This window comes from Schistocerca serialis, chromosome 1 (genome assembly GCF_023864345.2).
Source record: "Schistocerca serialis cubense isolate TAMUIC-IGC-003099 chromosome 1, iqSchSeri2.2, whole genome shotgun sequence".
NCBI lineage: Eukaryota > Metazoa > Arthropoda > Insecta > Orthoptera > Acrididae > Schistocerca > Schistocerca serialis.
The window spans coordinates 522277430-522305028 of NC_064638.1; the positions used below are offsets into that span (position 1 = coordinate 522277430).

General features: G+C 40.5%; 1 protein-coding gene across 1 annotated transcript in view; it reads left to right on the forward strand.

The window, feature by feature from the left end:
- LOC126474463 (erythroid differentiation-related factor 1) overlaps window positions 1–27599 on the forward strand; it is a 233225-nt gene that overhangs the window by 169638 nt on the left and 35988 nt on the right. Inside the window, exon 16 of the mRNA XM_050101939.1 lies at window positions 8640–8794. Coding sequence (XP_049957896.1) covers window positions 8640–8794 — 155 coding nt within the window. The remainder of the gene's footprint in view (window positions 1–8639; window positions 8795–27599) is intronic.

The following is a 27599-nucleotide window of genomic DNA, read 5'->3' on the forward strand; positions in this document are numbered from 1 at the left end:
TTTTTCCATTGGTAAAACCGTCTGTATGAAGTTTTGGCGGTGCAATTGGTTTCTCCCACCATCTTTGCATCTTGGGCCTGTTGCTCTTCTGTTTGTTGAAACTACGAAATTCCTGGGGCGCATGCTTGATAGAATACTCTCTTGTTCCTCCCATGTATCTTACCTGGCAGCCCACTGTATGCGGTTCCTCGATGTCCTACGCGTCATCACTGGTACTCCTTGGGGTGCAGATCAAACCACCCTCTTCCATTTGTACCATTCCCTTTCCATTCGAAATTAAGACTATGGGTGCTGTGCTTATGCGTCTGCATGTCTGTCCCTCTTATGCTGTCTCAACACTATCCACCATTGTGGCATCCGTTAGGCCAGTTGCACCTTTTACACTAGCCCGGTTGAGAGTCTGAATGCCGAAGTTGATGAACTACCACTGTCCTATCGCCGTGACTTTCACCTCGGCAGGTATGCACACCATTTGTCTGCCATGCGTGGCCACTCATCATATGCCACCTTCTTCGATGATTCCCTTGATCGCCAGTATGGAGTGTGTCCCTCTTCTCTGTTACCTCCTGGAACCTGCTTTCGGCACTTGTTCCGGCAGCTTAATTTCACACTACCTGCAGCTTTCCTGTTGGGTGTGAACTCTTCACCACCTTGGCTTTGTGACATAGCTTGTGTTAACCTTGGCCTTGATCACTTCGTAAGGACACTACTCCAGCCTTACTCTGTCACATTCAGTTTGACGACCTTCACATGGAACTTCACGATAGTGCATTTGTGTACACTGATGGTTCTCAGACTGATCGTGGTTTCGGGTGTGCCTTCGTCATTAGCGCCAACATTTTTCGATATCGGCTTCCCGCACACTGCTCAGTATTTGTAGATGAGCTCTTGATCCAGTATTGGGTCATGGAGTACATCCGGCAACACAGACTTTTCACTTGCGTCATCTTCTCTGACTCTCTCAGTGCCCTTCAATATCTGTGTGTGCTGCACACTGCCCATACCTTAGTGCAACAGGAACCCGCCACTTGCTCACCTTTGGTGGAGCCACTGTGATGTTTATGTGGGTTTCTGGTCATGTCGGTCTGCCAGTAAACGGGACTGCTGACGCTGCTGCCAAGGCTGCAGTCCTCTTACCTCAGCCCACTAGTTCCTATATTGCCTCCAGTGGTCTCTGTGTTACCGCCTCTCAGGAGGTGGTCTCACTTTGGCATCACCATTGATCCTCCCTTCATGGGAATACAATCCAGGTTATTAAGCCTTTCCCTGTGGCTTGGATGACCTCTTCTCGGCCCTCCTGCCAGGAGGAGGTCATTTTAACTAGGTTGCGTATTGAGCATTGCCTTTTTAGTCACCATCATTTGTTACGTGACGTTCGCCCACCAGTTTGTACACATTGTGCCCAAGTTTTAACTGTCCACCACTTCCTGATGGAATGCCCATTTTTTAACCATTTACGCTCCAGCTTGGGTTTGCCACCTGAGTTATCGGCCATTTTAACAAATTATGAGCGGGCTGTCGACCATGTTTTACTTTTTATCTGCCAAAGCAATATGGTGCAGGCCATTTGACTTTTAGGTTTGGACCTCTGCTTCTGTATTAGCTCTTTCTCCATGTCTCTGTTTTTAGCTGTCTTCTCTTACATCAGTTGGGACTGACATATAGTCATTTTTTAACTCCTCTCTGTGTTCGTGTTCTGTAGTTTTGACCTGGGCATGAATGACCCCAGTTGTTTTTGCGCTGTAAAACAAAACAAACAATGAAAGGGAGTGGGGATTATTGTGAGGGATGGTGTGAAAGAAAAGGTACAGAGGATAAGCAATGGGATTATGAAGGGGTACAGAGGATGAGTGACAGGATAATGAAGATCAGAATAATTACAAAGGGAAGAAGTAACAATGTGGTTCAGGTGTATGCCCCTCAAGTGGGCTGTGCATCTCAAGAGGTGGAGGACTTTGAGGAAGAACAACAAAAGCAGTTGAATGGACAAAGTATAATAGTCATGGGAGACTTAAATGCATATGAAGGGAGAGAAAAACAAAGGAATGAAAATGTACTGCGAGGAGAAGGATGGGGAAGTAGAAGTGAAGGAGGAAAGAGATTGCTGCAATTCTGTAAGAGAAATGGTTTAGTGATAGGTAACCCATGGTTGCGGAAGAAAGAGAGCTACAGAGTAATGTAATACAGCAGGAATCTAGTGCAGAAGCATTGGATAGTGACTACTGGCACTGATGATGATGGTGATGACATGAGGTTCATGAAAGAATGGAAGAAGGCAGAGTACCAAAAAAGAAGGGTTAGAGTATATAAACTGCAGGAGAAGGAATGCAAGGAAGAATGCCAGGAGATTACATGGTAAAGGTTACCAAGGGATGAACTAGAAACACTAGAAGAGGAATGGGGACAATTTAAAAGTGCTATGGTAGAAGCTGCAGTAGCTGCATGTGAAATTACAAATGGTAGAAAATGGGGGAAGGAGACATCACAGTGGATTAGAAGAGTCAAGGAATTAGTGGGAAGGATGAACAGGGCCTTCAGACTGTGGTTCCGAGAAAGGACTGAATTAGCAAGAGAGGAGTATAAGTAAAAGAAGAAAGAGGCAAATGAGACAGTGGCTGGTGAGAGAAGAAAGTGGATGGAAGAATGGACAAAAATGGTGGAGGAAGATAGAGAATAGGTTTGAGAGTGGATGCAACAATGATAGATAGTGGTGGGAATGAGATTAACAACAAAGATACACTGACGATAGTGTGGAAGTAGTACTTTGAGCATTTGCTAAATCGGAAATCCAAAAAAGGGTCGAGAACAAATTGAAAGAGGAACAGCACAGCTTCAGAACAGGGAGGTCAACTGTTGGCCTCACATTTGCAGATAAGGTAGCTCCAGCAGCACCATTGTGAAATCTGAGTTGTGTGAAAGTTGGAAATGAAAGGACAAATTGGTTCCAGCAAACAAATGGTGGGAAACAGGGCAGTGTGTTGTCATCTCTCTCCTCTTCATTGTTGCCTTGGATGAGATGATGACTAAGGTGGCAGAAAAAACTGGAGAAGACGAAATGAAATCAGTAGTGTTCATGGAAGGCTTGATGATCTGGAGAAACAGGGAGGAGGAGATTCAGGAACAGCTAGATTCTTGGGAAGTATCTGTGAGACAGTCTGAAATGAAATTTAATGCAAACAAATGTGAGATCCTGGTTACAGCTAGATAGAAAGGTAGACCAACTAGCGGAATAAGGGTTGGAAGTGAGCAACTAAAGAAGGTGGAGAATGATAAGTACTTTTGGAAGTATGATAGAGGAAGAGGCAGACAGGTAGAAGCATTCCTGTGAAGTGTTAGAACACTAGTTTGAAATAAAGATGTTCCACAAAAAAACCAAAGATGTGATTTATAGAAGTAACTACAACCCAGTACAGATCTACACGTCTGAAACATGGATTATGAAGAAAAGAGATGTAAAAAGATTTCAGACATGTGAAATGGAGTTCTACAGAAGTGGGATAGGAGAAACGAAGAGAGATAGGATGAAGAATGAAAAGGTAAGGGATATAGTGAAAGAGGAACCATCACAGAGAAAGGTAGAAACATGGAGACCAACTTGTTATGGGCACTTAAAGAGAATGGAAAATAAGAGGATTCCCAAGACAATACATAAAATGGAGATGCAGAGGAAATGACCAAGAGGAAGACCAAAGCATAGACAGCTGAAAGGTGTGGAGGTCGGGACCAGAGTGAACACAGAAAGATGGTGGCATAATAGAACTAGATGGCAAGGTTTGTGTTCCAAACAGATTCAGCCTGGGGTTCAAGATGACGACAATGATGATGATGATGATTAATTTTACATAAGATTATTATGCAATTTCTTTGTTTCTCTGTTCCTGGCATGCATTAGGCACTCCTGTCTTGACCTTGGCCATGCAACAGAGAAAAATCAGTATCTTGCTTGCCACACTAGACTTGCCAGTAAGTGCTTGCTTCCCCACAAGCCGCGCAATGCAACTCTCAAGAATTCTCAAGAAAATTGATTTTGATCTTTTGTGAGCAACTCAAGTCACTAAAGTTAAGACAATTTTTGGACAGGCCGTGTTGCTCAATCAGTAGTGCTCGAGACTGGTAACCATTGGGTCACTGGTTTGAGCCATATTTCAATCCTCTTTTTTTTGTTCAAATACGCACACAGTTTGGATATGAAGTTAATGAAATATATCTTAATTAACACATATCTAATACTAATTAAAAAAATGCTTGTCTTCCTGTTTCTAATTAGATATCCCACAGTCACTAGTGTCAATCAGTGCACTGTAACTCTTTAAAAATATAATGAGTAAAAGCAGCTATCATCATCTAATAGTAAAATGCATACTGTAAAGTTTGCAAACTCACATAGATAACAAGTATTATTAACTCTCTCCCTGTGGAGATACTCCACTATTGTATTTCCCCTCAGTTCACATGCATTTTTCATAAAGAATGATAATTAGATATGTGTCAATTAGCGTATATTTGGATATAATAGAGGGAAACATTCCACCTGGGAAAAATGTATCTAAAAACAAAGATGATGTGACTTACCAAACGAAAGCGCTGGCAGGTCGATAGACACACAAACAAACACAAACATACACACAAAATTCAAGCTTTCGCAAGCAACGGTTGCTTCATCAGGAAAGAGGGAAGGAGAGGGAAAGACGAAAGGATGTGGGTTTTAAGGGTTATCTGGATACTTCCCACTAACACCAACCTGTCAGAACTCCGGAGATGGGAACTTGCCCTTCAGTATATCCTCTCTTCTCGTTATGCGCCAGGCCTCAATCTCCGCTAATTTCAATTTGCCGCCGCTCATACCTCACCTGTCTTTCAACAACATCTTTGCCTCTTTACTTCTGCCCGACTGACGTCTCTGCCCAAACTCTTTGCCTTTACAAATGTCTGCTTGTGTCTGTGTATGTGCGGATGGATATGTGTGTGTGTGTGTGCGAGTGTATACCTGTCCTTTTTTCCCCCTAAGGTAACTCTTTCCGCTCCCGGGATTGGAATGACTCCTTACCCTCTCCCTTAAAACCCACATCCTTTCGTCTTTCCCTCTCCTTCCCTCTTTCCTGATGGAGCAACCGTTGGTTGCGAAAGCTTGAATTTTGTGTGTTTGTTTGTGTGTCTATCGACCTGCCAGCGCTTTCGTTTGGTAAGTCACATCATCTTTGTTTTTAGATATATTAGCGTATATTTGACTATTTTTGTATTTAAACTAGCTGAGAAATCTGGCATTGCCTGGGTATTTGTTTATAGCTGTATCCAAGACTTCGTGTGTGTGGAATTTATTGTTCCCAGAATGAAATTTTCACTCTAGGAAACTTCCTGGCAGATTAAAACTGTGTTCCGGACCAAGACCTGAACTCAGGACCTTTGCCTTTCGCGGGCAAGTGCTCTACCAACTGAGCTACCCAAGCATGACTCACGACCCGTCCTCACAGCTTTAATTCTGCCAGTACCTCATCTCCTACCTTCCAAACTTCGCAGAAGCTTTCCTGCATACCTTGCTGAACTAGCACTCCTGGAAGAAAGGATATTGCGGGGACATGGCTTAGCCACAGCCTAGGGGATTTATAAAGCTTCATTTTATACAATGTTCGAAGTAGTGCGATTGGCGACTTGAACGAAGAGCTTGTTTACTTCACTTACACAGAAAAGAGCTGTTTAGAGATGGTTGTAGGAAAAGCAATTGACATTAAGGTCCACATCTGCAACATGCAGTGTCTTTCCTTGTGCTTAGTTTATGGTCATGGCATAAGCTCACCAGAAATAATACACGTTTAAAGCAAAATGGTAATTTGTTAGGAATACGCGGGATTCAGGGTATAAAAACTCACTTGTGTCACTTCCTGTCAGAATTTCTGCTTCTTTGATGATTGTTGGAGGGAAATAATTTTAAACCTATGTGAGTGAAGGGTTCTGAGGAGTGAAATTATATATGAAGCTTTCAATCAGAGTTTGCTTTTGGAAGGAATTTCCAAAGAGCCACTTAAAACCTAATTTTCTCTGAATGCAGAAAGTGTAAGGAGCAAAGCAATGTCTTTAAGTTCTTAATACACAAGCAAAATCAATAAATCTGTATACTCTAGCCAAGTAAATTCAGTGTTAGTTTTATTAGCAAAGATAAGATTGAATTCTGTCACTGAGAAAAACTTCTGAAAATACATCTGTTATAACCCAAGAACACTGTATTTCACTGCTCAAGCAGTACACACAACAAGGTACAATACAAGAGTGACCAGCGGAGCCTTGCACTCTGAAATATACGGACACTAGTTCCAGACTGCGCATGCAACTGCTGCCATTTTAGCGGGCCAGGTAGCCTCTAGTGGATGAATCAGCCACACACTTCATGTGAACAGTGAAGTGGTGCACACACAAAACTGGTAATTACAGCAATGTCTGTCGCTGAGGATTTTTATTTTTTAGAAAGACAGCAATGTCTATTGGTTCTTTGGTATGCTACAAAGCTGAAAGTGCCATCTGTTGGTCCTAAGATGAGCTACGCTGTGATTATTAAATGTCCGAACTACTAAGTTGAACAGGTGATCTTAGATAAAACTTTAAATTATGACATCTTTGTCCCCATATTCCAGTTTTGATGAAATAAAATCCTGTATGTTACCCCAAGCTACACTCAAGTTACCTGTGAAAACCCCATGAAAATTCGTCATGTTGCTTTTAGATAAGTGTGTTCAACCACACAGACATAACACAGACCTAACTTCAGTGAATTAAGAATTCTTGGAAAATTTTAAAGCGGATGTTCTTGAGAATTTTAAAGAATTGTATTGAACTGCTTTGGGATATTGATATGTGAGTTTTGAATTTCACATAATATAAATATAAAGAATTACAAGAAATCCCATTCCTTCGTGGTCTTCTGGTTGGAAGTATCTGTAAGCGAGTTGACTTGAAATCCAGGGTGATCACTTATTTTACATACTTTCACTTCCAATTAATAAATTATTTATTCAGCAAAAACTACCATTGAGAATATTGTATAAATGTTGGAAGACATGCACCTACTTCCCAGTACATTTACTTCGTAATGTCTCATGTTGCTAATAATAAAAACCAGCTTCAAATTAACTGTGATTTGCACAACTGCCACAAAAGGCACAAAAGAGTTTCTGTGCAGACTCACCTCTTTGCCTGGTCTTCAGAGAGGGATTTGTATTTTAGGGCAAATATTATAACCAAGCTACCATCAAACATAAAGCCAGAAACTGGAAATCCAAATAAGTTATGAACACACTGTAGGAGCTTGACAAGCAAAGTGGGCAAGGAGAGAATAAAAAAAATGCGATGCTGTAGAAGAATTCCGAACATTAGATGGGTTGATTAGTAAGTGATGAGGTACTGCAATGAGTTGGGGAGAAAGTAGTGTTATGGCAAAACTTGACTAAAATAAGCAATTCGTTGAAAGGATACACCCTGAGGCATTAAGGAATGGTTATGGAAGTGTGGGGTAAAAACATTACGGGAGACCAAGGCTTGGCTTCAGTAAGCAGGTTGATATGGACATAGGTTACCATCTGTTGTTACTAATATGTGCTATGCTGTTATGCAAAGATGAAGAGGCTTGCATTGAACAGAATAGTGTGGAGAGCTGTATCAAACTAGCCTTCAGACTGAAGACTAAACAGCAACACAGGCTGTAAAAATGGGTTATTTAATATAAGTAAATAAACACAACTTTACATTTAGCGGAGATGTTGAGTTGCGATAGGCACAACAAAAAGATTCACACAATTATAGCTTTCGGCCATAAAGGCCTTTGTCAGCAATACACACACACACACACACACACACACACACACACAAGACTTAAACACACATCTGCAGTCTCAGACAACTGAAACCATCCTGGATTTTTCCATTGTTTGATAAAAACAGCTTTTTTTTCTTTCTGAGTAGCTGCTTTCTTCCTGATTTGTGGTATTTAAATTAGCCTCAATCAGTATCAATACTTGGCAGCAGTTTAATGATAGGTAACTATTAAGGCAGTTTCTGACAGTTGCCTTTCTTTTTAATCTGTTACATTCACTCTTTCCATGTCCCTGAAAGTTCTTTTCTGTGGAGGAGGAGGGGGGGGGTCTATAGATCTGGTTGAGTGAATCAGTAAATTAATTCATTATGAGTACAAGATGAAATTTTATATGACCCACTTAAGAGTCCAGCTATCATACGAAGTCTGAGTGCATTGCCACCTGATCACTTAAAAGCGGTTCAATCATATGACACTGGACTCTTAGCTGAGAGGACAGCAGTTCAAATCCCTGTCCAACCATCTAGAATTTGGGTTTCCCATGGTTTATTTTAGTCATTTAAGGCAAATGTAGACATAGTTCCCTTGAAAAAGGACATGGCCACATACTTAGCGAGTTACCTTTCTTGTCCTTCTCCCATCTAAACGTGTTCTCCATCTCTAACACTCTCATTAGCGATTCAGTGTTAAATCTTAATCTTTCTTCTGTATGTGATATCTTAATGCCTTAACTACATCCTGATTTACAGTTACTTATTTGATGTTCAGCATAGTGTACCTGCACCTATTAGTTATATCTATGTATTCTTTTTTACTAAAGTTTTCCTTCTTATTATAGACTCAAGAAGAAGTGGAAAGAGAAGTAGTGGATTTCTTGCAAAAAGCACTAAAATACTGTGATCTTGAAACACCAGGTCCACGACAGCTTGTTTACCAGTTCCGCGCAGCATCTATTCACCACCGTCTTGCATCATTGTATCATAAATCTCTCAGGTATTTTCTTTTTTCACCACCTTTTGTGTTTTAATTTTTTTTATTTGCACAATTAATTTGGTGTACTGGCATCCTTTCCCTGTTTGAGATATGGAATAAACATTTCCAAATTGTTCCTGAAAAGATTTAGTTGACACAACATATGGAAAACAGTAAATTTCATCATATAAATAATTTTTATAATTAGAGGGATGTAACATATTAGGAAAACAAAATTATGAGGATAGTCCTTTTTTTCAGATTATTTAGTTTTTTTTAAAATTATTCTGAAGCCTATTGTTATTTATGGTCTGTATTTCTTAGTAAATGAAATTTCAAGTACTGCTTCTCCTATGTTATACTACTTGACTACTTATAGTAGACTTTCATATTTACACCTAAAATTCATGAAGTGGTTGCTCAGTTTCTGTACTTAGTTGGGTTATAAATAACAACAATTTTGATGGCTTTTGATGCATAATAGCAAGGGATGTACAATGGTTAACATAATGTTTGTCCTTTTTAAAACTTTTGTGTCTTGTAGGATACCAAAGACCGAGGTATTTACTTATTTATGTACACATTCATTTGACCAATTTGTGCTTAATGACCCTAGGATGCAGAATGCTAGTTGCAAATTACTTAGAATATGTGACAGAGGAACCATATTCCAAACATTTCAACAACTTCTGGGACAGTGAAATTCAATTAATAAAAACTACTGAGGAGAATAATAAATACATAAAATTAGATTAATAAACATAGTCAGTACCATAAAATAGATGTAGTTTGAGGATTGTCATCTGCTGTTAATAGTTCAAAAACTAAAGCTGCAACAAAGACACAATCAAAACACAACAAGAGAGAGTCTAAAAAATAAAACTCTTTTATCAAACCGTGCCTGTGATTCTTTCCTCGCCATGACTGCACAAATGCAGTTTTCTGTAACTGCTGTATTATGTGCCAAATCCCTCTGCCTTTTATGCATTTTTTCTCTCTCTGACTCATTGCAGGGCTTCTTTATTCCTTACTCAATCAATCCATTGCATCTTCAACATTCTCCTGCAACACAGATTTGACAGACTTCTAACTGCATCCCTGTCTTTTTCATTGTCAACTAATTTGCGTTTACATGTATGGTCATAGGACAGATACACATAATTATAGGTGTGTGTTGTTGACATCAATACATTGTAGAATTATGGAACATGTTTTATACTCACAAATTATGACGTTTTTGTAGAATGAAAATCTCCTCTGTAAAAATCAGCATGAATTCTGCACAAATAGATCTTGAGAAACTAAATTTCTCTGTTCATCCATAAGATATAGATTTCTATAAACAGTGACATGCTGGCTGAGACTGTGTTCATGAACTTTAGGACTTCATTTGATATGGTTCCACACTTTTGTTTAGCTGAAAAAAATATAAGCTCACAAAGTACCAGACTGCATTTATTATTGGATTCAGGACTTCCATGCAAATATGACTCAGTATGTCACCTTTAATGGAACATTATCATTGGATGTATAGATAATTTCAAGAGTACTCCAGGGAAGTGTTGCGGGAAGAGCTGCAGAGCAATGAGAATTAGGTAGGAACTGGCAATTAACCCTGAATGGATTTGTACATAAACAGGTAAAGAAATAAACTACATTGTGGGTGTTCACCTTTAACTGTGAAAAAGGTAAATAACACTGAATGCGATATATCTTCAAGTTTCACTTACAAATGTTCAGTGTAGCTATCTGTTGTAACACAACAAATTCCCATCTGTAATCAATATCCTGCCAAATCCTATGAAGAAAGTCTTGTGTTATCCATTTTTGCAGCTCGTTGATGTTTCCTGGAATCGGAGGAATAAAAGTGCTTTCTTAAATGTAACACCATGCACAGAAGTCTGATGGGGTTAAATCAAGTGATCGTGATGGCCACCACCAGAGTTGGCACATTCCTACAGAGATAAGCAACAACTTCACAATGATACTGTGGTGGCGTGCCATCTTGCAGGAATATAAATTCTGTGCCCATATCCTGTTGTAATTCAGACATTAGGTAATGTTCAAGCGTGTACGTGTACAATAGGCTAGTTACAATTGACTTGGCAAAAAAGAAAGGACCGTAAATCTTGTTACAGCTTACAGTGCCAAATACATTTACCTTAGGTGAGTCCCATACATGTTTGATTATGTGACATGGTTTCTACTCATCCATATCTGATCATTATGCTGATTCACTTTACTGCAGGTATGGAAGTCGGCTTTGTCACTGTATGTAGTTTTATTAAGAAAAGCACCTTCAGTCTTTATTTTATTAAACGTTTCTACTCAAAACTCGGCTCATTTTTTTCTTTGTTACTTTCTCTCAAAGCTTTCAACAGTTGCAATTTGTAGGGTTTGAGTGACAGGTATTTCTGTAATACCTTTTACACTGTAACACTAAGTGTACTCAGTTCAAAGCTGGCACATCTCATTGACTTACCTGGCCTACAAATTTCAGGCTGCTGAACTTGTTCAATTACTGTATCAGAGACTCTGATTGACACTGACCCACTGTCCTATGTGATACACAGCTAGTTTTGGTGAAGCAATTGTTCCAGTTAATAACACTTTGTCTCTGAGGTGGTGGCTTGCAATATTTAGTCCTGAATTGTCTCTGAAATGTAGTAGTGGATCTGGATTCATGAAACCATAAACAACACTGCATGTGCTCTGCAGCCTTATACTACTCAATCATGACTGTTGGACTAACTCATTTGATCATTCCACCAAGTCGGCACATCAGAAACTAACAGTGATAGGTGGGAATCAAGCTTGTAGATATAGAGCATTCAGTGCTGTATCAAATATTTCGGTAAGTTATTTACCCTTTCCACAAATAAAAGTTACTTTTGTATAACTAACTTACAAACGGCCTGCATTGGCAACAAATCACTGAAAATAGTAACTACTATAAAGTACGTAAGAATAATTATCTAAAATGGCATAAATGTGGACCACCACATGAAATAAATTGTAGGAAAAGTGGATTCTGGGCTGAGACTCATTGCAAGAATCTTAAGGAAATGTAATTCATCCATAAAAGAAGTTATTTACAAGACACTTCTTTGGCTAATTCTTCAATATTGCTCATCAGTGTGGGACACTTATCAGGTTGGACTAAATAATTGGAAATAATTGAAAAAATCCAACCTAGAATGACATGTTTCATCATGTGATTGATTAGTCAGTGTGAGAGTAAGAGTGAGAGATGTTCGACAAACTTCAATGGCAGATGCTAAAAGAGAGACATTGTGCATTGTGGAGAGGTTTACCATTGGAATTCCAAGATAGCACAAATTGCAAGATAGTATATTCTGGTAACAGTCACACAGTGTTTTACTGCTGCTCACATACATCACATGAAAAGACAACAGTAAGAAATCAGAGAATTTACAGGTCATATGGAGGCCTGTTGAGAGGCCAGACAAACGTGTGGTTCCTGAAGAGGGGCAGCAGCCTTTTCAGTAGTTGCAAGGGCAACAGTCTGGATGATTGACTGATCTGGCCTTGGAACAATAACCAAAACGGCCTTGCTGTGCTGGTACTGCGAACGGCTGAAAGCAAGGGGAAACTACAGCCGTAATTTTTCCCGAGGGCATGCAGCTTTACTGTATGATTACATGATGATGGTGTCCTCTTGGGTAAAATATTCCGGAGGTAAAATAGTCCCCCATTCGGATCTCCAGGCGGGGACTACTCAAGAGGATGTCGTTATCAGGAGAAAGAAAACTGGCGTTCTACGGATCGGAGCGTGGAATGTCAGATCCCTTAATCGGGCAGGTAGGTTAGAAAATTTAAAAAGGGAAATAGATAGGTTGAAGTTAGATATAGTGGGAATTAGTGAAGTTCGGTGGCAGGAGGAACAAGACTTCTGGTCAGGTGACTACAGGGTTATAAACACAAAATCAAATAGGGGTAATGCAGGAGTAGGTTTAATAATGAATAGGAAAATAGGAATGCGGGTAAGCTACTACAAACAGCATAGTGAACGCATTATTGTGGCCAAGATAGATACGAAGCCCACGCCTACTACAGTAGTACAAGTTTATATGCCAACTAGCTCTGCAGATGACGAAGAAATTGAAGAAATGTATGATGAAATAAAAGAAATTATTCAGATTGTGAAGGGAGACGAAAATTTAATAGTCATGGGTGACTGGAATTCGAGTGTAGGAAATGGGAGAGAAGGAAACATAGTAGGTGAATATGGATTGGGGGACAGAAATGAAAGAGGAAGCCGCCTGGTCGAATTTTGCACAGAGCACAACATAATCATAACTAACACTTGGTTTAAGAATCATGAAAGAAGGTTGTATACATGGAAGAACCCTGGAGATACTAAAAGGTATCAGATAGATTATATAATGGTAAGACAGAGATTTAGGAACCAGGTTTTAAATTGTAAGACATTTCCAGGGGCAGATATGGACTCTGACCACAATCTATTGGTTATGACCTGTAGATTAAAACTGAAGAAACTGCAAAAAGGTGGGAATTTAAGGAGATGGGACCTGGATAAACTAAAAGAACCAGAGGTTGTACAGAGATTCAGGGAGAGCATAAGGGAGCAATTGACAGGAATGGGGGAAATAAATACAGTAGAAGAAGAATGGGTAGCTTTGAGGGATGAAGTAGTGAAGGCAGCAGAGGATCAAGTAGGTAAAAAGACGAGGGCTAGTAGAAATCCTTGGGTAACAGAAGAAATATTGAATTTAATTGATGAAAGTAGAAAATATAAAAATGCAGTAAGTGAAGCAGGCAAAAAGGAATACAAACGTCTCAAAAATGAGATCGACAGGAAGTGCAAAATGGCTAAGCAGGGATGACTAGAGGACAAATGTAAGGATGTAGAGGCCTATCTCACTAGGGGTAAGATAGATACCGCCTACAGGAAAATTAAAGAGACCTTTGGAGATAAGAGAACGACTTGTATGAATATTAAGAGCTCAGATGGAAACCCAGTTCTAAGCAAAGAAGGGAAAGCAGAAAGGTGGAAGGAGTATATAGAGGGTCTATACAAGGGCGATGTACTTGAGGACAATATTATGGAAATGGAGGAGGATGTAGATGAAGATGAAATGGGAGATATGATACTGCGTGAAGAGTTTGACAGAGCACTGAAAGACCTGAGTCGAAACAAGGCCCCCGGAGTAGACAATATTCCATTGGAGCTACTGACGGCCGTGGGAGAGCCAGTCCTGACAAAACTCTACCATATGGTGAGCAAGATGTATGAAACAGGCGAAATACCCTCAGACTTCAAGAAGAATATAATAATTCCAATCCCAAAGAAAGCAGATGTTGACAGATGTGAAAATTACCGAACTATCAGCTTAATAAGTCACAGCTGCAAAATACTAACACGAATTCTTTACAGACGAATGGAAAAACTAGTAGAAGCCAACCTCGGGGAAGATCAGTTTGGATTCCGTAGAAACACTGGAACACGTGAGGCAATGCTGACCTTACGACTTATCTTAGAAGAAAGATTAAGGAAAGGCAAACCTACGTTTCTAGCATTTGTAGACTTAGAGAAAGCTTTTGACAATGTTGACTGGAATACTCTCTTTCAAATTCTAAAGGTGGCAGGGGTAAAATACAGGGAGCGAAAGGCTATTTACAATTTGTACAGAAACCAGATGGCAGTTATAAGAGTCGAGGGACATGAAAGGGAAGCAGTGGTTGGGAAGGGAGTAAGACAGGGTTGTAGCCTCTCCCCGATGTTGTTCAATCTGTATATTGAGCAAGCAGTAAAGGAAACAAACGAAAAATTCGGAGTAGGTATTAAAATTCATGGAGAAGAAATAAAAACTTTGAGGTTCGCCGATGACATTGTAATTCTGTCAGTGACAGCAAAGGACTTGGAAGAGCAGTTGAATGGAATGGACAGTGTCTTGAAAGGAGGATATAAGATGAACATCAACAAAAGCAAAACAAGGATAATGGAATGTAGTCTAATTAAGTCGGGTGATGCTGAGGGAATTAGATTAGGAAATGAGGCACTTAAAGTAGTAAAGGAGTTTTGCTATTTGGGGAGCAAAATAACTGATGATGGTCGAAGTAGAGAGGATATAAAATGTAGGCTGGCAATGGCAAGGAAAGTGTTTCTGAAGAAGAGAAATTTGTTAACATCCAGTATTGATTTAAGTGTCAGGAAGTCATTTCTGAAAGTATTCGTATGGAGTGTAGCCATGTATGGAAGTGAAACATGGACGATAAATAGTTTGGACAAGAAGAGAATAGAAGCTTTCGAAATGTGGTGCTACAGAAGAATGCTGAAGATTAGATGGGTAGATCACATAACTAATGAGGAAGTATTGAATAGGATTGGGGAGAAGAGAAGTTTGTGGCACAACTTGACCAGAAGAAGGGATCGGTTGGTAGGACATGTTCTGAGGCATCAAGGGATCACCAATTTAGTATTGGAGGGCAGCGTGGAGGGTAAAAATCGTAGAGGGAGACCAAGAGATGAATACACTAAGCAGATTCAGAAGGATGTAGGTTGCAGTAGGTACTGGGAGATGAAAAAGCTTGCACAGGATAGAGTAGCATGGATGCTGCATCAAACCAGTCTCAGGACTGAAGACCACAACAACAACAATGGAGGCCTACCAACTACCTTTCTTCCCACATGCCATTTATTAATTGAACAGGTAAGAGGAAAAAAAGGAAGTGGTATCATAAGCAACCTCCAACAAAAACTGTGAGGTGGTTTGCAGTATATAGATATAGATGTAGATGTAGATGTTGTTGATTGTCACTAGAGGCCAAAAAAGTACCTAGATGCAGCCACTTTAAGCTAATGATAATGATGATTGGTTTGTGGGGTGCTCCTTGTCTAGCACAACTACCAAATCTTCAAAGGCCACACTTTCAGGATGCATGGTGAGGAACAGTTTTTTAGTGAGACGCGAAGTGGTCACACCAACCATAGCAAGAAAATAGGGAAGTTTTTTGTCAGTGGTCGAAAAGGTGATACACTAGACTCATGCTAAACCGGCCATTCCTTGCACGTACGGGTGTCGGAGTAGTGGAAGTGCCAGATTGTTGAGAGTGTCTAAAATTTAGTATAAAAACATCGGGCTCGTACTTTATCAAATCAAAAGAAACATTCATTTTTACAGAAAACTTTGTCCTTGAGTGTGTACACGCATATTGGTATCACTCGACATTCACTATGAAACATGTCCCAAAGTTTTGGTTGTCACCATGATGATACACGGCAGTAGTATGCTTTATCACACAATTGCTTTACAAGCATTTCATAGGTCCTGCCGTGTTTCTGATTGTTGCATAATGTACTCCAGGAAGACGTCTCCAGCTCCAGCAGTTTGAGATATTCTCATGTTCTTCTCTCCTATGTCCTCTTCTTCATCAGTTTCATCATAACTTTCCTGTGAGCTTATTATTACTCCTTTTCTGTGGAAGTTTGGTCATAAATAGTTACTCTTCCAACACTGTTGCCAGCACCAATGGTTTTCTGTGAAGAATTTCAGTTCACTTTATATCTAATTTCAAATTTCTACTTGAGGTCTAGCATAACTTGTTTCCCTTTAGAAGCCACAATAATGATCTGTAAGGAAAGTCACAATTTCAAAATGTACAGGAATGTTGGACATTATAATTAACTAACAACATTGTTGCAGATGAAATTTCATTATTATAGGTGTCATTTCAGGTTGAACGATTAGAAGGTGGCAGTGTGCTACATTACTGAGAGGCCGGACTCTTGAGGGCTGTATTAGCGAGAGTTTAGTGTACTAAGTTTAGCACTTGTAGTTGTTGTGGCTGGGCTACAGGTTGTGGTGTTGCTGCTGTGTCTGCTGTTGCCGCTGCTGTTGTGGGTTGGCAGGAGAGCCAACCCCGTATTATTAGAGGAAGCCGAAAGGCACGCGTTTTAGCTCACGCAGGCTGGCGTGAGGTCGTGGAACAGGTTAAGGAAATTAGAATTTAGAAAAACAGACGTAGCTGGTGGAATACTTAACTTTAATCCATAAATGGTGAACGTCGCTCTTGTCTGTACATTATTTACAATATCAATAGTAACTGAACATGGTGCTTTGCTAGGTCATAGCAAATGACGTAGCTGAAGGCTATGCTAACTATCGTCTCAGCAAATGAGAGCGTATTTTGTCAGTGAACCATCGCTAGCAAAGTCGGTTGAACAACTGGGGCGAGTGCTAGGAAGTCTCTCTAGACCTGCCGTGTGGCGGCGCTCGGTCTGCAATCACTGATAGTGGCGACACGCGGGTCCGACATATACTAACGGACCGCAGCCGATTTAAAGGCTACCACCTAGCAAGTGTAGTGTCTGGCGGTGACACCACAGCTGCTACTGCTTGGTTTGACAGGATCTGGGTCATCATTTGCATTAATTGTGCATTTTCTGGGCTAGAAACTGAATAACGTGAACTAAAGAGGGTTTCTGCAGATTGATAGCCATCATTACACAATAACAAGAACAAAACATGCTAAAGCAATTAGCTAAAAGGAACAAAGATAACAGCGCGAGTGTTGTGCAGTTTGTATAAGAAGACAGTTGCAGTAAATGCAGCAGTGAAAGGAAGCGCAAATACAAGCAAAGACAAAGGGAAAAAGAATTCAAGAAGTTAGAGCAAGCAAAAAGCAACAATGACAGCAAAACAAGCACAAATTTCGAATCCAGTTTTGTTAACAGCCAAAAGACAGCAAACCCTCGAAGATTCTTCATCACCACATGTTTTGTGTTACACCAAGAGTAAGAGATGAAGATGAGATGGCACTTGAACACAAAAGAGTAATGAGATGAATAGCACTTGGCAACAATTTGGTATTACTTAACTTTATTAGATGCAGCATCCAGATAAACCACAGGCCACAGTACAAGCAAAGTGTTCAACAAAGCAACTCAAATCCCATGTCAGAAGTCGAAAAATTCCAAATAACAACTGTAGTATAACCCAGCTTTTATATTCCTGGAATTAATGTTTTTCTGCCATTTATGGTATTTTTTATCGTCTCCATCAAATTTCCTATGTCCACAATGTTAATTTTGCTCCTGATTTTGCATCAACGTATTTATAATGTTCCTGTGATTAATGCATCACGAAAAAATGTTCGTGGAGAAAAAAATGATCCTGGCATGATGTTGGTCATCCAGTAATGTATACAAATATTGCATGATTAAGTTTCTTGCCACCAGGGCACTCTACTCAGCAGATTTGAACTGGTAAACATGTAAAAGTTGGAACAATTTGTGCATCCAGTAATGTATACAAATATTGTATGATTAAGTTTCTTGCCATCAGGGCACTCTACTCAGCAGATTTGAACTGGTAAACATGTAAAAGTTGGAACAATTTTTGCGTATCTCCCGCCACTGCCAAGCTCTACTGGGCATGGTGGCTGGTGGGAGTAACTAGATTTGTTCAAATAAAGATATTATTACCAGTCACAACCATTTCCAAACTGTCTCTACTGCGCAAACACAGTTCCGTGATTGTTGTGGTCATCATGACGCCTTTGTCGAACTATATTTAGCGTCTTGCAGCATTTGGCCATTTGTATTGCTAGTTAACACCGCCATTCACTTAGCGTTGCTCAGATGTTTTTAGTTTACACACAGTGCCAGTTACGTATATTTTCATGACGAGCAAAATATGTTTTGAGAATTTACTGTCCTTCTCAAGTGCAGTATTTACATATGTATTTTTTTTATGTTACACAAACAAACAGTGTGAGTGATAGTTTGCGTGTGTGTGGTTTTCCATGTAACTGAGGAGGCGCAGTACCTGATAAACTCAAAAAGACTACTACAGAGCAAGAGACGCAGAATATGACATATTCAAACACCACACAAAATACTTATGTACATATTTGCACTTGACAGCGAGAAAAAATTCTCAAATCACATTGTGCTAAGCATGAAAAAATATGTAACTAGTGCAGTATTTCGTTATTTAAATAATGAATGACAGTGCTGAATTTCAAAAACATCAATTAAGATGTCTGATATTGAGTCAAACGTTCCTACTTCCAGACAGTTATCAATTCCAGTCACATCAGCGGTTTTTATTACATAATACATCTTTATCAGATAGTAAACAGGTTCCTGGCAGGTAGTTTGATGCCTGTTACGTACATATATCACACATAAAGTGCGAAAATGCGAGGTGGTATCCTACACGTAACTTTTACTGCTTAAAAAGTTATTTCCCACATTTTACATTTTCCTGCATTTTATACCATTTTTTGAAGTCCCTTGAAAAGTGTAAAAGTGGGGTTTCGCTGTAGTTAGCAGACCACATTGACTACGAATGGGTGACTGCAACCTGAACCATGACTGCTCATGTGCTGGTCAATCCGCGTGTTTTCAACCCTTCCAACAGGGGCTCTGCAGTCCTTGCCTGCATAGGCTCTCCCTGCCACAGGATGTGGATTAGTGGCATGTCACATGGCTTAGGCTGGCAATCTGTGCAAGTGAGCTTGCCGATTTGGGAGTTGACAGCGAAGGACTCCATAAGATTGCCTGTATTTCACTTTTGTACTGAGGCATGTTCCAAACATATCCTTTTTTCTGATTTCAAGCTCTATTATTTTTTAATGTTAACAGCTGTTTCTTTTTATAGAAGACCTTTTGCCTTGAGCAGTCTTTGCTATTAAGTCTGTCTTGTGTCTTCCTTCTACTTCTGAGATACCGAAGTTCATACATCTCATTAAGCCTCTCTTGTCCAAGTTTAATGTTAACCACACAAAATGTCCACCTGCTGTGTATGCTGATATAGTCAGCATCTAGCGTACGTTCTGTTTCCTTATCCACGTGACTAACTTCTTGTTTACTTTCAGTGAGCATTGCCATGTTACCAGCATATAGTATTGTGCTGATTTTGAGTTTGTGGCAAGACAACTCCAACAACTCCCACATAAAGATACACCTCCCTGAAACAAGTTAAATGTCCTGGTTTACAGTGGTCAATGGCCATCTATCCTTCAGTGTATTGCTATTATGGGATTGTGATCTCTCTCTCTCTCTCTCTCTCTCTCTCTCTCTCTCTCTCTCTCCCTCCCTCCCTGACAGGTTTTCTTTGATCTGAAAAAAATCTTCCAAAAACAATTTGTGCCACATTATAAAGCGGAAGTACCAGGAATAAGTGGATATTGTTTCCAGTATTTGAAGTTGTCCTTATGATAGAAGGAAAGTAAATGTAATTTGTTAAATCTTTATTTATAGCTAACTTACCTTGAACAACGTCAGTACTGCCGACATTAATGTCTTAAGAGTCAGCTTGTTGAATATGTTTGTTTGGCATTTATCAGAATGGTTGTATCATCAACAAACATCTTGAAGTTGAATGTCTCATAGGACAAAGGTTTATATACATTTATGAGCTAAAACATTGTAACCACCTGCCTAATGCCTTTAGAAAACTGTACGGCAGTGATTCTGTGTGGCATGTATTCAACAAGTCGTAAGGTACAGTGCACATATGCATACACATAAGCCACATAATTCCTGAGAATTACGGACCAGTGGTTTGGAGCTGGTACCCTATAGCATTCCACATGTGTTGCATTGGATTCAGATCAGGCAAATTTGGTGGCCAAGAAATTAAGATGAGTTCACCATCATGCTCCTCAAGGTCCTGTAGCATGATTATTGACTTATAGCATGGTTAGTTATCCTGTTGGAAGAGGGCGTATCTTTCAGAAGACATCAAGTATGGAGGGGTACAGGTGGTGTGCAATAATGTTCACTTAGTCCATAGCTGTCCTTGTGCTTCAGTTACTACCACAAGTCCCTTGGAAACAGGAAATGTGGCGGGGGACGGGCAGAAATGGACAGTTCTGATCTAGACACCAAAGGGCACAGTGCTAGTGCAGACGCGAAAGCGGACAGTTCGCCTGGAGACACCAAAGCGTACAGTTCGGATTGAGACACGAAAGCGGACAGTCAGTCTTTAGGCAGCTAGGAAGTGAAACGAATTAGAAAATTTCGCATTGTGTGGTATCGTGGTACTTAGTCTCTGAGTGGTGAGCAGCCGCATGCCTGGTGTGAACTCTTAACTTTTCACGTAGATAACTTGTATTTCGCGATGAGATTGTGAATGATCGAACTGTGTCAAATGGATTTACGCTCGAATGTAACAGTAACTCTAAATATGACCACTTTCACTATTAGTTTGCTTTCTGAATAAACATTATTGTAACCAAATCACAACTGTGTGGCCTACATCACTTATAGATTGTTAATTTAGTTACCGATATTATCATTACTGTTATTATATGTTATGTTAACTTTGTATTTTGCAAACTTGCCATCAGCCAGACAATTTAACCAAACGGACACAAGAGTCTGATTTAGGGCGTGTAGTGCGACACGTGCATTTCAACCCCTCGACGAGTTTGAGCCAAGACATTTTGACAAAGAGGAACCGCAAGTGAGTCCGAACATCTTTGGGATGTTAGCTCACAAAGGGAATGGGCAGGCCAGTCCCATCTGCCGAATATCCACTCCTCTACCTGTATTGTTCATGCAGTTGTGCATTGTCATCCATAAAAATGAATTCAGGGTGAATGCATCCCTGAAAAGATGCACTGGTGGGAGGAGTACAGTGGCAAGAGGGTACATCCAGAATTAGTACTCAGATGGAATCTGCTCTCATCTGAGAAGATCATACGATCCCACCTCCCATTGGTCCAGTCCCTATGATCTTGGCACCATTGCAAACGATACCTGTGATGTACGGGTGTCAGTGGAACACAGTGTACTGGCGGTCATGCAAAGAGACCATCCCAATGCAGCTATCATGCTACTGTTGAGCCTAAGGTGGCATGCCCTGTAGTCCTGTTAAATGTGGTTACAATTGCACCCACCATTTGACCGTGATCCCTACTTGCCTGTTGCACAATGTAGAGGTCATCTGCTGCTGTAGTTGACCATGGTCAACAACCACCTCTTCTGTGAACAGCAGTCCTGTGGTTCGGAGAATCCTCATGCATGTGAAACAATACTGTGTGCAATGCCAAAGTCATGGGCTACACCTGTCACACTCTGTCCTTCTTTTAGTTTCCCAGTGATTCTCTCTTGTGTAAAGGTATCCATATGTTGTCTCAAGGCCATGTTGTAAAGAACACCACCACCTCAGTGCACTGTAGCTGCATACTGATTGACACACATTGTGTTTTCCCATTCCTTCAGCTGCCTCTTGTTGAAGGGCCAGTCTCATTTTGCTCTATAGTCATGCTGACCACACACCATGTAATGTCCAGCTTTCTGTGCATGAGTGTGACACATTTGGTGACATGCTACCACACTTTCAGTCATTTCCACCAATTATTTAATATGTTGAATTACTTTAGCCATCTCACACTTTAAGTTTTCAGGAGCAGTTTGTTTTGGCTCATCGGTGTACAAGGAAAACTCCTGTAGACAGTGGCCTAATATGTGTGACATTACATGATGGAATGGAATGGAATATGGGTGATTTTTTTGTGTGGCATCAGTGTTACATTTCTTGTGTGTAATCTGTAACTCTTTGGCATCTGATGTTAAATTTATTTAGTAAATTTCTCTTGTACAACTTTCTTGACGTTTGCTGAGGTGGCCCTACCAGTCAGCTCCACCTGATCTTGTTTCAGCAGTCTTCACAGGACTTCGTCTTCTAGTCCATGGATGGGTGCTGAAAGAGAGCAATAATTGTCTTCCAAGCTACTTGAATGATATGAACAACTGAACTTTAAACCTTCTATTTTATCATTTTCTCATACAAAACATCATGTCTCAATATGTAATGTCGTACGCACTGCGGGTTGACAGAGCTTTTTAAAAATGATTTTGCTTGGACAAGATCAAAACAAGAAGTATTCTCTACACAAGACCGTTCAACAGTCCTTCGTCATGGTGTCCATTGTACCATGTCCTTTTTTTTTCTTTTTGCACTTGTCTCCTAAACAGCTTCAAACCATGATACTAAGTAACAAGCAGCCCCACACAGCAGGTAGGGACATTTGCTCATTGTCCCACCTTGTAGATGTCATGGATTCAAGGTGTTCTCCCATCTGCACATATCATAATAATATCTTTCACAGGGGGATGTCCTGACACTTATATACTACTGAACATCATGAACATCTTTTGTCATCATGGAAGCGTGGAATATGGGACGTGTCATTTCCTAAATATGTCATGCCACACTTCAGTAGTTGTTTGTGTTTTCCTTTCCTTCTTGTCTTCAGAAGTAATATTTTCCACACTGTTGCTCTGGTACTGTAATGGCACACTTAGCCAAGAAACATTTTATGTGAGCCACACAATTGAGAGCAATAGAGAGAGAGACAAAAAATTACCCACTGGCTACATCTGCTTGTGTAAGAACTACAATACATCATTTGTGAATGAGAATATACATTCTGCTGTGGCTAAATCTGTTTGACATTGTAACCATTCTTTTGTGATTGTGGCGAAGTTTTCAAAAGGTTTACAAATCAGGCATACAGTAATTTATCGAATTTTAGACAATATAATCAAATGAGAAATCATAAATACATTGTGATGTGTTGTGCCGTGTCTATTTTTTGTGACAGATGTGCACTTTAGTAAATGTCATTCTATAAGAGCACACACCCAGACTCATTGAAATATTATGTATGTGGACAAACCTTTGCTTAATTGGTCACAGCAATATGTGAGAAATGTACTGGAAATATTATGCATCCCTCTTGAACATTTGCAATTTTAGGAAAATGTACTTCATGTTTTGTTATGGCAATGATACACTTATTTCTTTACAGGGGTTATAAGATGGTGTTTGTCCTCCAATTACCTTTTCTAATGAACCATTACAGCCTGTTTGTTCAGCAACTTTGGATACATGGCCATTAACAGTTTTTGCAGTCATCTCTTTGTTACTTACAGATTTCTTTTCAACATTTAGAACAATGTGTCTGGTTCTATTAGAGCAGTTGGGACCCCTTGCACCCTTTGTTATGACCAAGACTGAGGGTTTTTTTTTTTTTTTTTTCATTTTGTTTTAGCCAATTAGGAGCTGCAGAAGACAATTTAAATTATGTCTCATTTTCTTTTTCAATTTTCTCCAATACTTTTACATTTTTTCACCATGTGCCATTTCTTTCTTCAAACAACTTCACACCTGCCTCTGCCTTTGAATACTTCTAAAATTAACACTTTATTTCTGTAAAAATCACTTTCTGCTGCTTTTTCTTCTTCTATATTGTGCATTTGTAATTCTTTTTTAACTTTGCAGATCCAGCTTGTCTTTTTTAGATACAGTGGGTGGGCACAAAAGTAATGAGAATTGGGCTGCAGTGGGGAGGGCGAGTGGGGGAACCCATTTTTCGACCAGGGCCCGTTATGGTCATGCCAACTGAGTCATTGTATGAAGTTGTGTCACTGTGCGTGCATTGGTTCACCCGTGAGAGTTTTTAAGTAAAACAACTTTATCCATTTTGGCAAAAACATGAGGACAGATTGTAAAGAGCAACTTGCAGCTGTGAAATTTTGTTTCGTGTTGGGGAAATAGGCTGCAGAAACTATTGTAATACTTGATACTGGTTATGGAGATGTTGCCTTACAGAAAACCAGAGTGTATGAGTGGTTTTCACATTTTAGAAATGGAGCAATGTCAATTGAAGACCAACCCTGTTCATGACACCCTTCAGTGTTGAGAAGTGACAAAAATGTCTACAAAATCAATGCACTCATTCATGAAGACCGTCGCCGAACTGTTGATTAACTCTGTGAGATGTCTAGAATATCATGGAGTTAAGTTCAGAGAATTTTATGCGAATATTTGCACATGAGAAGGGTTGTAACCAAATTTGTCCCTCGCCTTTTCACAGCCAGGCAAAGGGAGCATCGACTTAAAGCAAGTTTTGAGCTTCAAAATCAACTCGAAGAGGGCCCTGAATTTTTTTCCAGGGTGATTACTGGTGATGAATCGTGGTGCTATGGATACAACCCCGAAACAAAGCAGCAATCAAGCCATCGAAGATAAGTGGCTCTCCTCAAACATCAAGACAATGCTTATTTGTTTCTTTGTGTGCAGAGATGTTTTGCATGCTTAGTTTATTCCCCTGGGTCAAACTGTCAACCAGGATTTCTACTTGGAGGTTTTGAAAAGATTGAGGGAGAGTATGCGGAAAAAAATGGCAGATCTTTTTCGCACAGATGGCTGGTTCGTCCATCAACACTGATTGTCCACACCCTCTACTCACGTGATCTAGCCCCCTGTGATTTTTTTCCCCCGACTCAGAAGGGACATTAAAGGAGAGTGTTTTGCCACTGTGGAGGAGGTAGAACAAAAATCGCTGGAAGGCATAAAGAACATCCTGATAAGTGAATTTAAAAACTGTTTTGAAAAATGGGTGGATCATTTGAAGAAGTGCATTGTGGTCAGTGAATACTTTGAAGGTGACCAAAATCTGGTATAAAAATATTAAGAAATAAAGATTTTATGATGGATCTCCATTCCCCCCCCCCTCCCCTCTTTGTATATTTGAAAATCTGTTTTGACAGCCTATTATCATTCAACCTATATAAATATCAAAACAATCTGAGTTTTCTTTCCTCTGTGTTTCTGTTATTTTTTTCTACATTTTGATGTATTTCGTCTTTGATTCTCAATTTTCAGAGTTCTCTGCTGTTATTTTACCTAAACAACAAAACTCTTAAAGCTTTTATGTTTGTTGTTTCGTTATCTTCACATATAAAGTCTGGGATTAGGATATTTAATTATGTTATTTAGTGTATGTTAATTACTATTATTAGTTGATACACTGTCCATTTGAATCCATTTTTTTTTAGAGTCTTTACTTCCGTACGCATGTGCTCATACTGCTCTGACTGTTGCTGTATGCCATGGTTCATCACACTTAACACATCTCTCCCATCAGCCCCATCCCCATCCTTTTTTCCAACTGTTGTAACAGTATTCAACACTGCCCCAAGTATTTTCGAGTGTGGTTACAGCTATGTTCGTCATTATGTTGTGGTTCCTCATTCCAGTTTACTCAATTGAAAAAGGCTGACATAGGGAATGTTCCTACTGCAATATATTACTGCATCTAAATTTACTAATACTGTGAGTCGTCCTACATGTGAAGCTGGGTTTGGAGGTCTTATTTTGGATACATTGCTAGAGTAATTCATATTAATTTGCACTTGGCATTTTGCTGATTATCCAAGAAGAGACAGGCTTGCTTGATATCTTCTAAAGTTGTCTCATTGTCCCCCTTGAAATTCTTCTCTGCCGCCGTTGGATAAGCAGCTGAGCAGCAAGTCGTATACTCCTAGCTCACTCATTTGTTACATAGTTTAATTCTTAATTTCTTTGCGTGTTTTTGGTACTTGCATTGTTTAATTCATAAATTTCGGGCGTATTATAGTATTTGAGAGTGTAGCATCGCGTATTAGTACCTGAATAGTGTAATTTCGCTTAGTCTCCTTCCGCCGCCGAGCAGTATCAGCAGTGCGCAAGTAGCAGCATTACTGCATTTACTAGGCAATCTTGTATTTTAATAACCGTTCAAATTTTGTCGATTTGTTTGCGCTCTCTGTAGATTAGTTCAGACGTTCTTTGCAAAACAGTTTTTAGCATGGATAGGGACTGCAACTGCTGTGTTCGGATGCAGGCTGAGTTGGCATCCCTTCGCTCCCAGCTTCAGGCAGTGTTGGCTTCGGTCACACAGCTTGAAGCTGTTGCCAATGAGCATCACTGTGGGGGTCCGGATGGGGGTTTGTCGGGGACGGCCAGCCCGTCCCACGCATCCCCTGATTGGACTACGACTGTGGTTGCCCGGGATACTGCCCGCATTGAGGCTGATCCCTCACCTGTGGTAGACTGGGAGGTCATTTCAAGGTGTGGCAGGGGGCGAAAGACATTCCGGAGGGCTGAACGGAAAGCTTCTCCAGTTTGTCTGACGAACCGGTTTCAGGCTCTGTCTCAGGCTGATACTGATCTTCGGCCTGACATGGCTGCATGTCCTGTTCCAGAGGTTGCCCCTCAATCTGCAAGATCCGGGCAGTTGCAGAGGGTGGGCTTACTGGTAGTTGGGAGCTCCAACGTCAGGCGCGTAATGGGGCCCCTTAGGGAAACGGCAGCAAGAGAGGGGAAGAAAACCAATGTGCACTCCGTGTGCATACCGGGGGGAGTCATTCCAGATGTGGAAAGGGTCCTTCCGGATGCCTTGAAGGGTACAGGGTGCACCCATCTGCAGGTGGTCGCTCATGTTGGCACCAATGATGTGTGTCGCTATGGATCGGAGGCTTCCGGCGGCTATCTGATTTGGTGAAGACTGCCAGTCTCGCTAGCGGGATGAAAGCAGAGCTCACCATCTGCAGCATCGTCGACAGGACTGACTGCGGACCTTTGGTACAGAGCCGAGTGGAGGGTCTGAATCAGAGGCTGAGACGGTTCTGCGACCGTGTGGGCTGCAGATTCCTCGACTTGCGCCATAGGGTGGTGGGGTTTCGGGTTCCGCTGGATAGGTCAGGAGTCCACTACACGCAACAAGCGGCTACACGGGTAGCAGGGGTTGTGTGGCGTGGGCTGGGCGGTTTTTTAGGTTAGATGGCCTTGAGCAAGTACAGAAAGGGCAACAGCCTCAACGGGTGCGGGGCAAAGTCAGGACATGCGGGGACCAAGCAGCAATCGGTATTGTAATTGTCAACTGTCGAAGCTGCGTTGGTAAAGTACCGGAACTTCAAGCGCTGATAGAAAGCACCGAAGCTGAAATCGTTATAGGTACAGAAAGCTGGCTTAAGCCAGAGATAAATTCTGCCGAAATT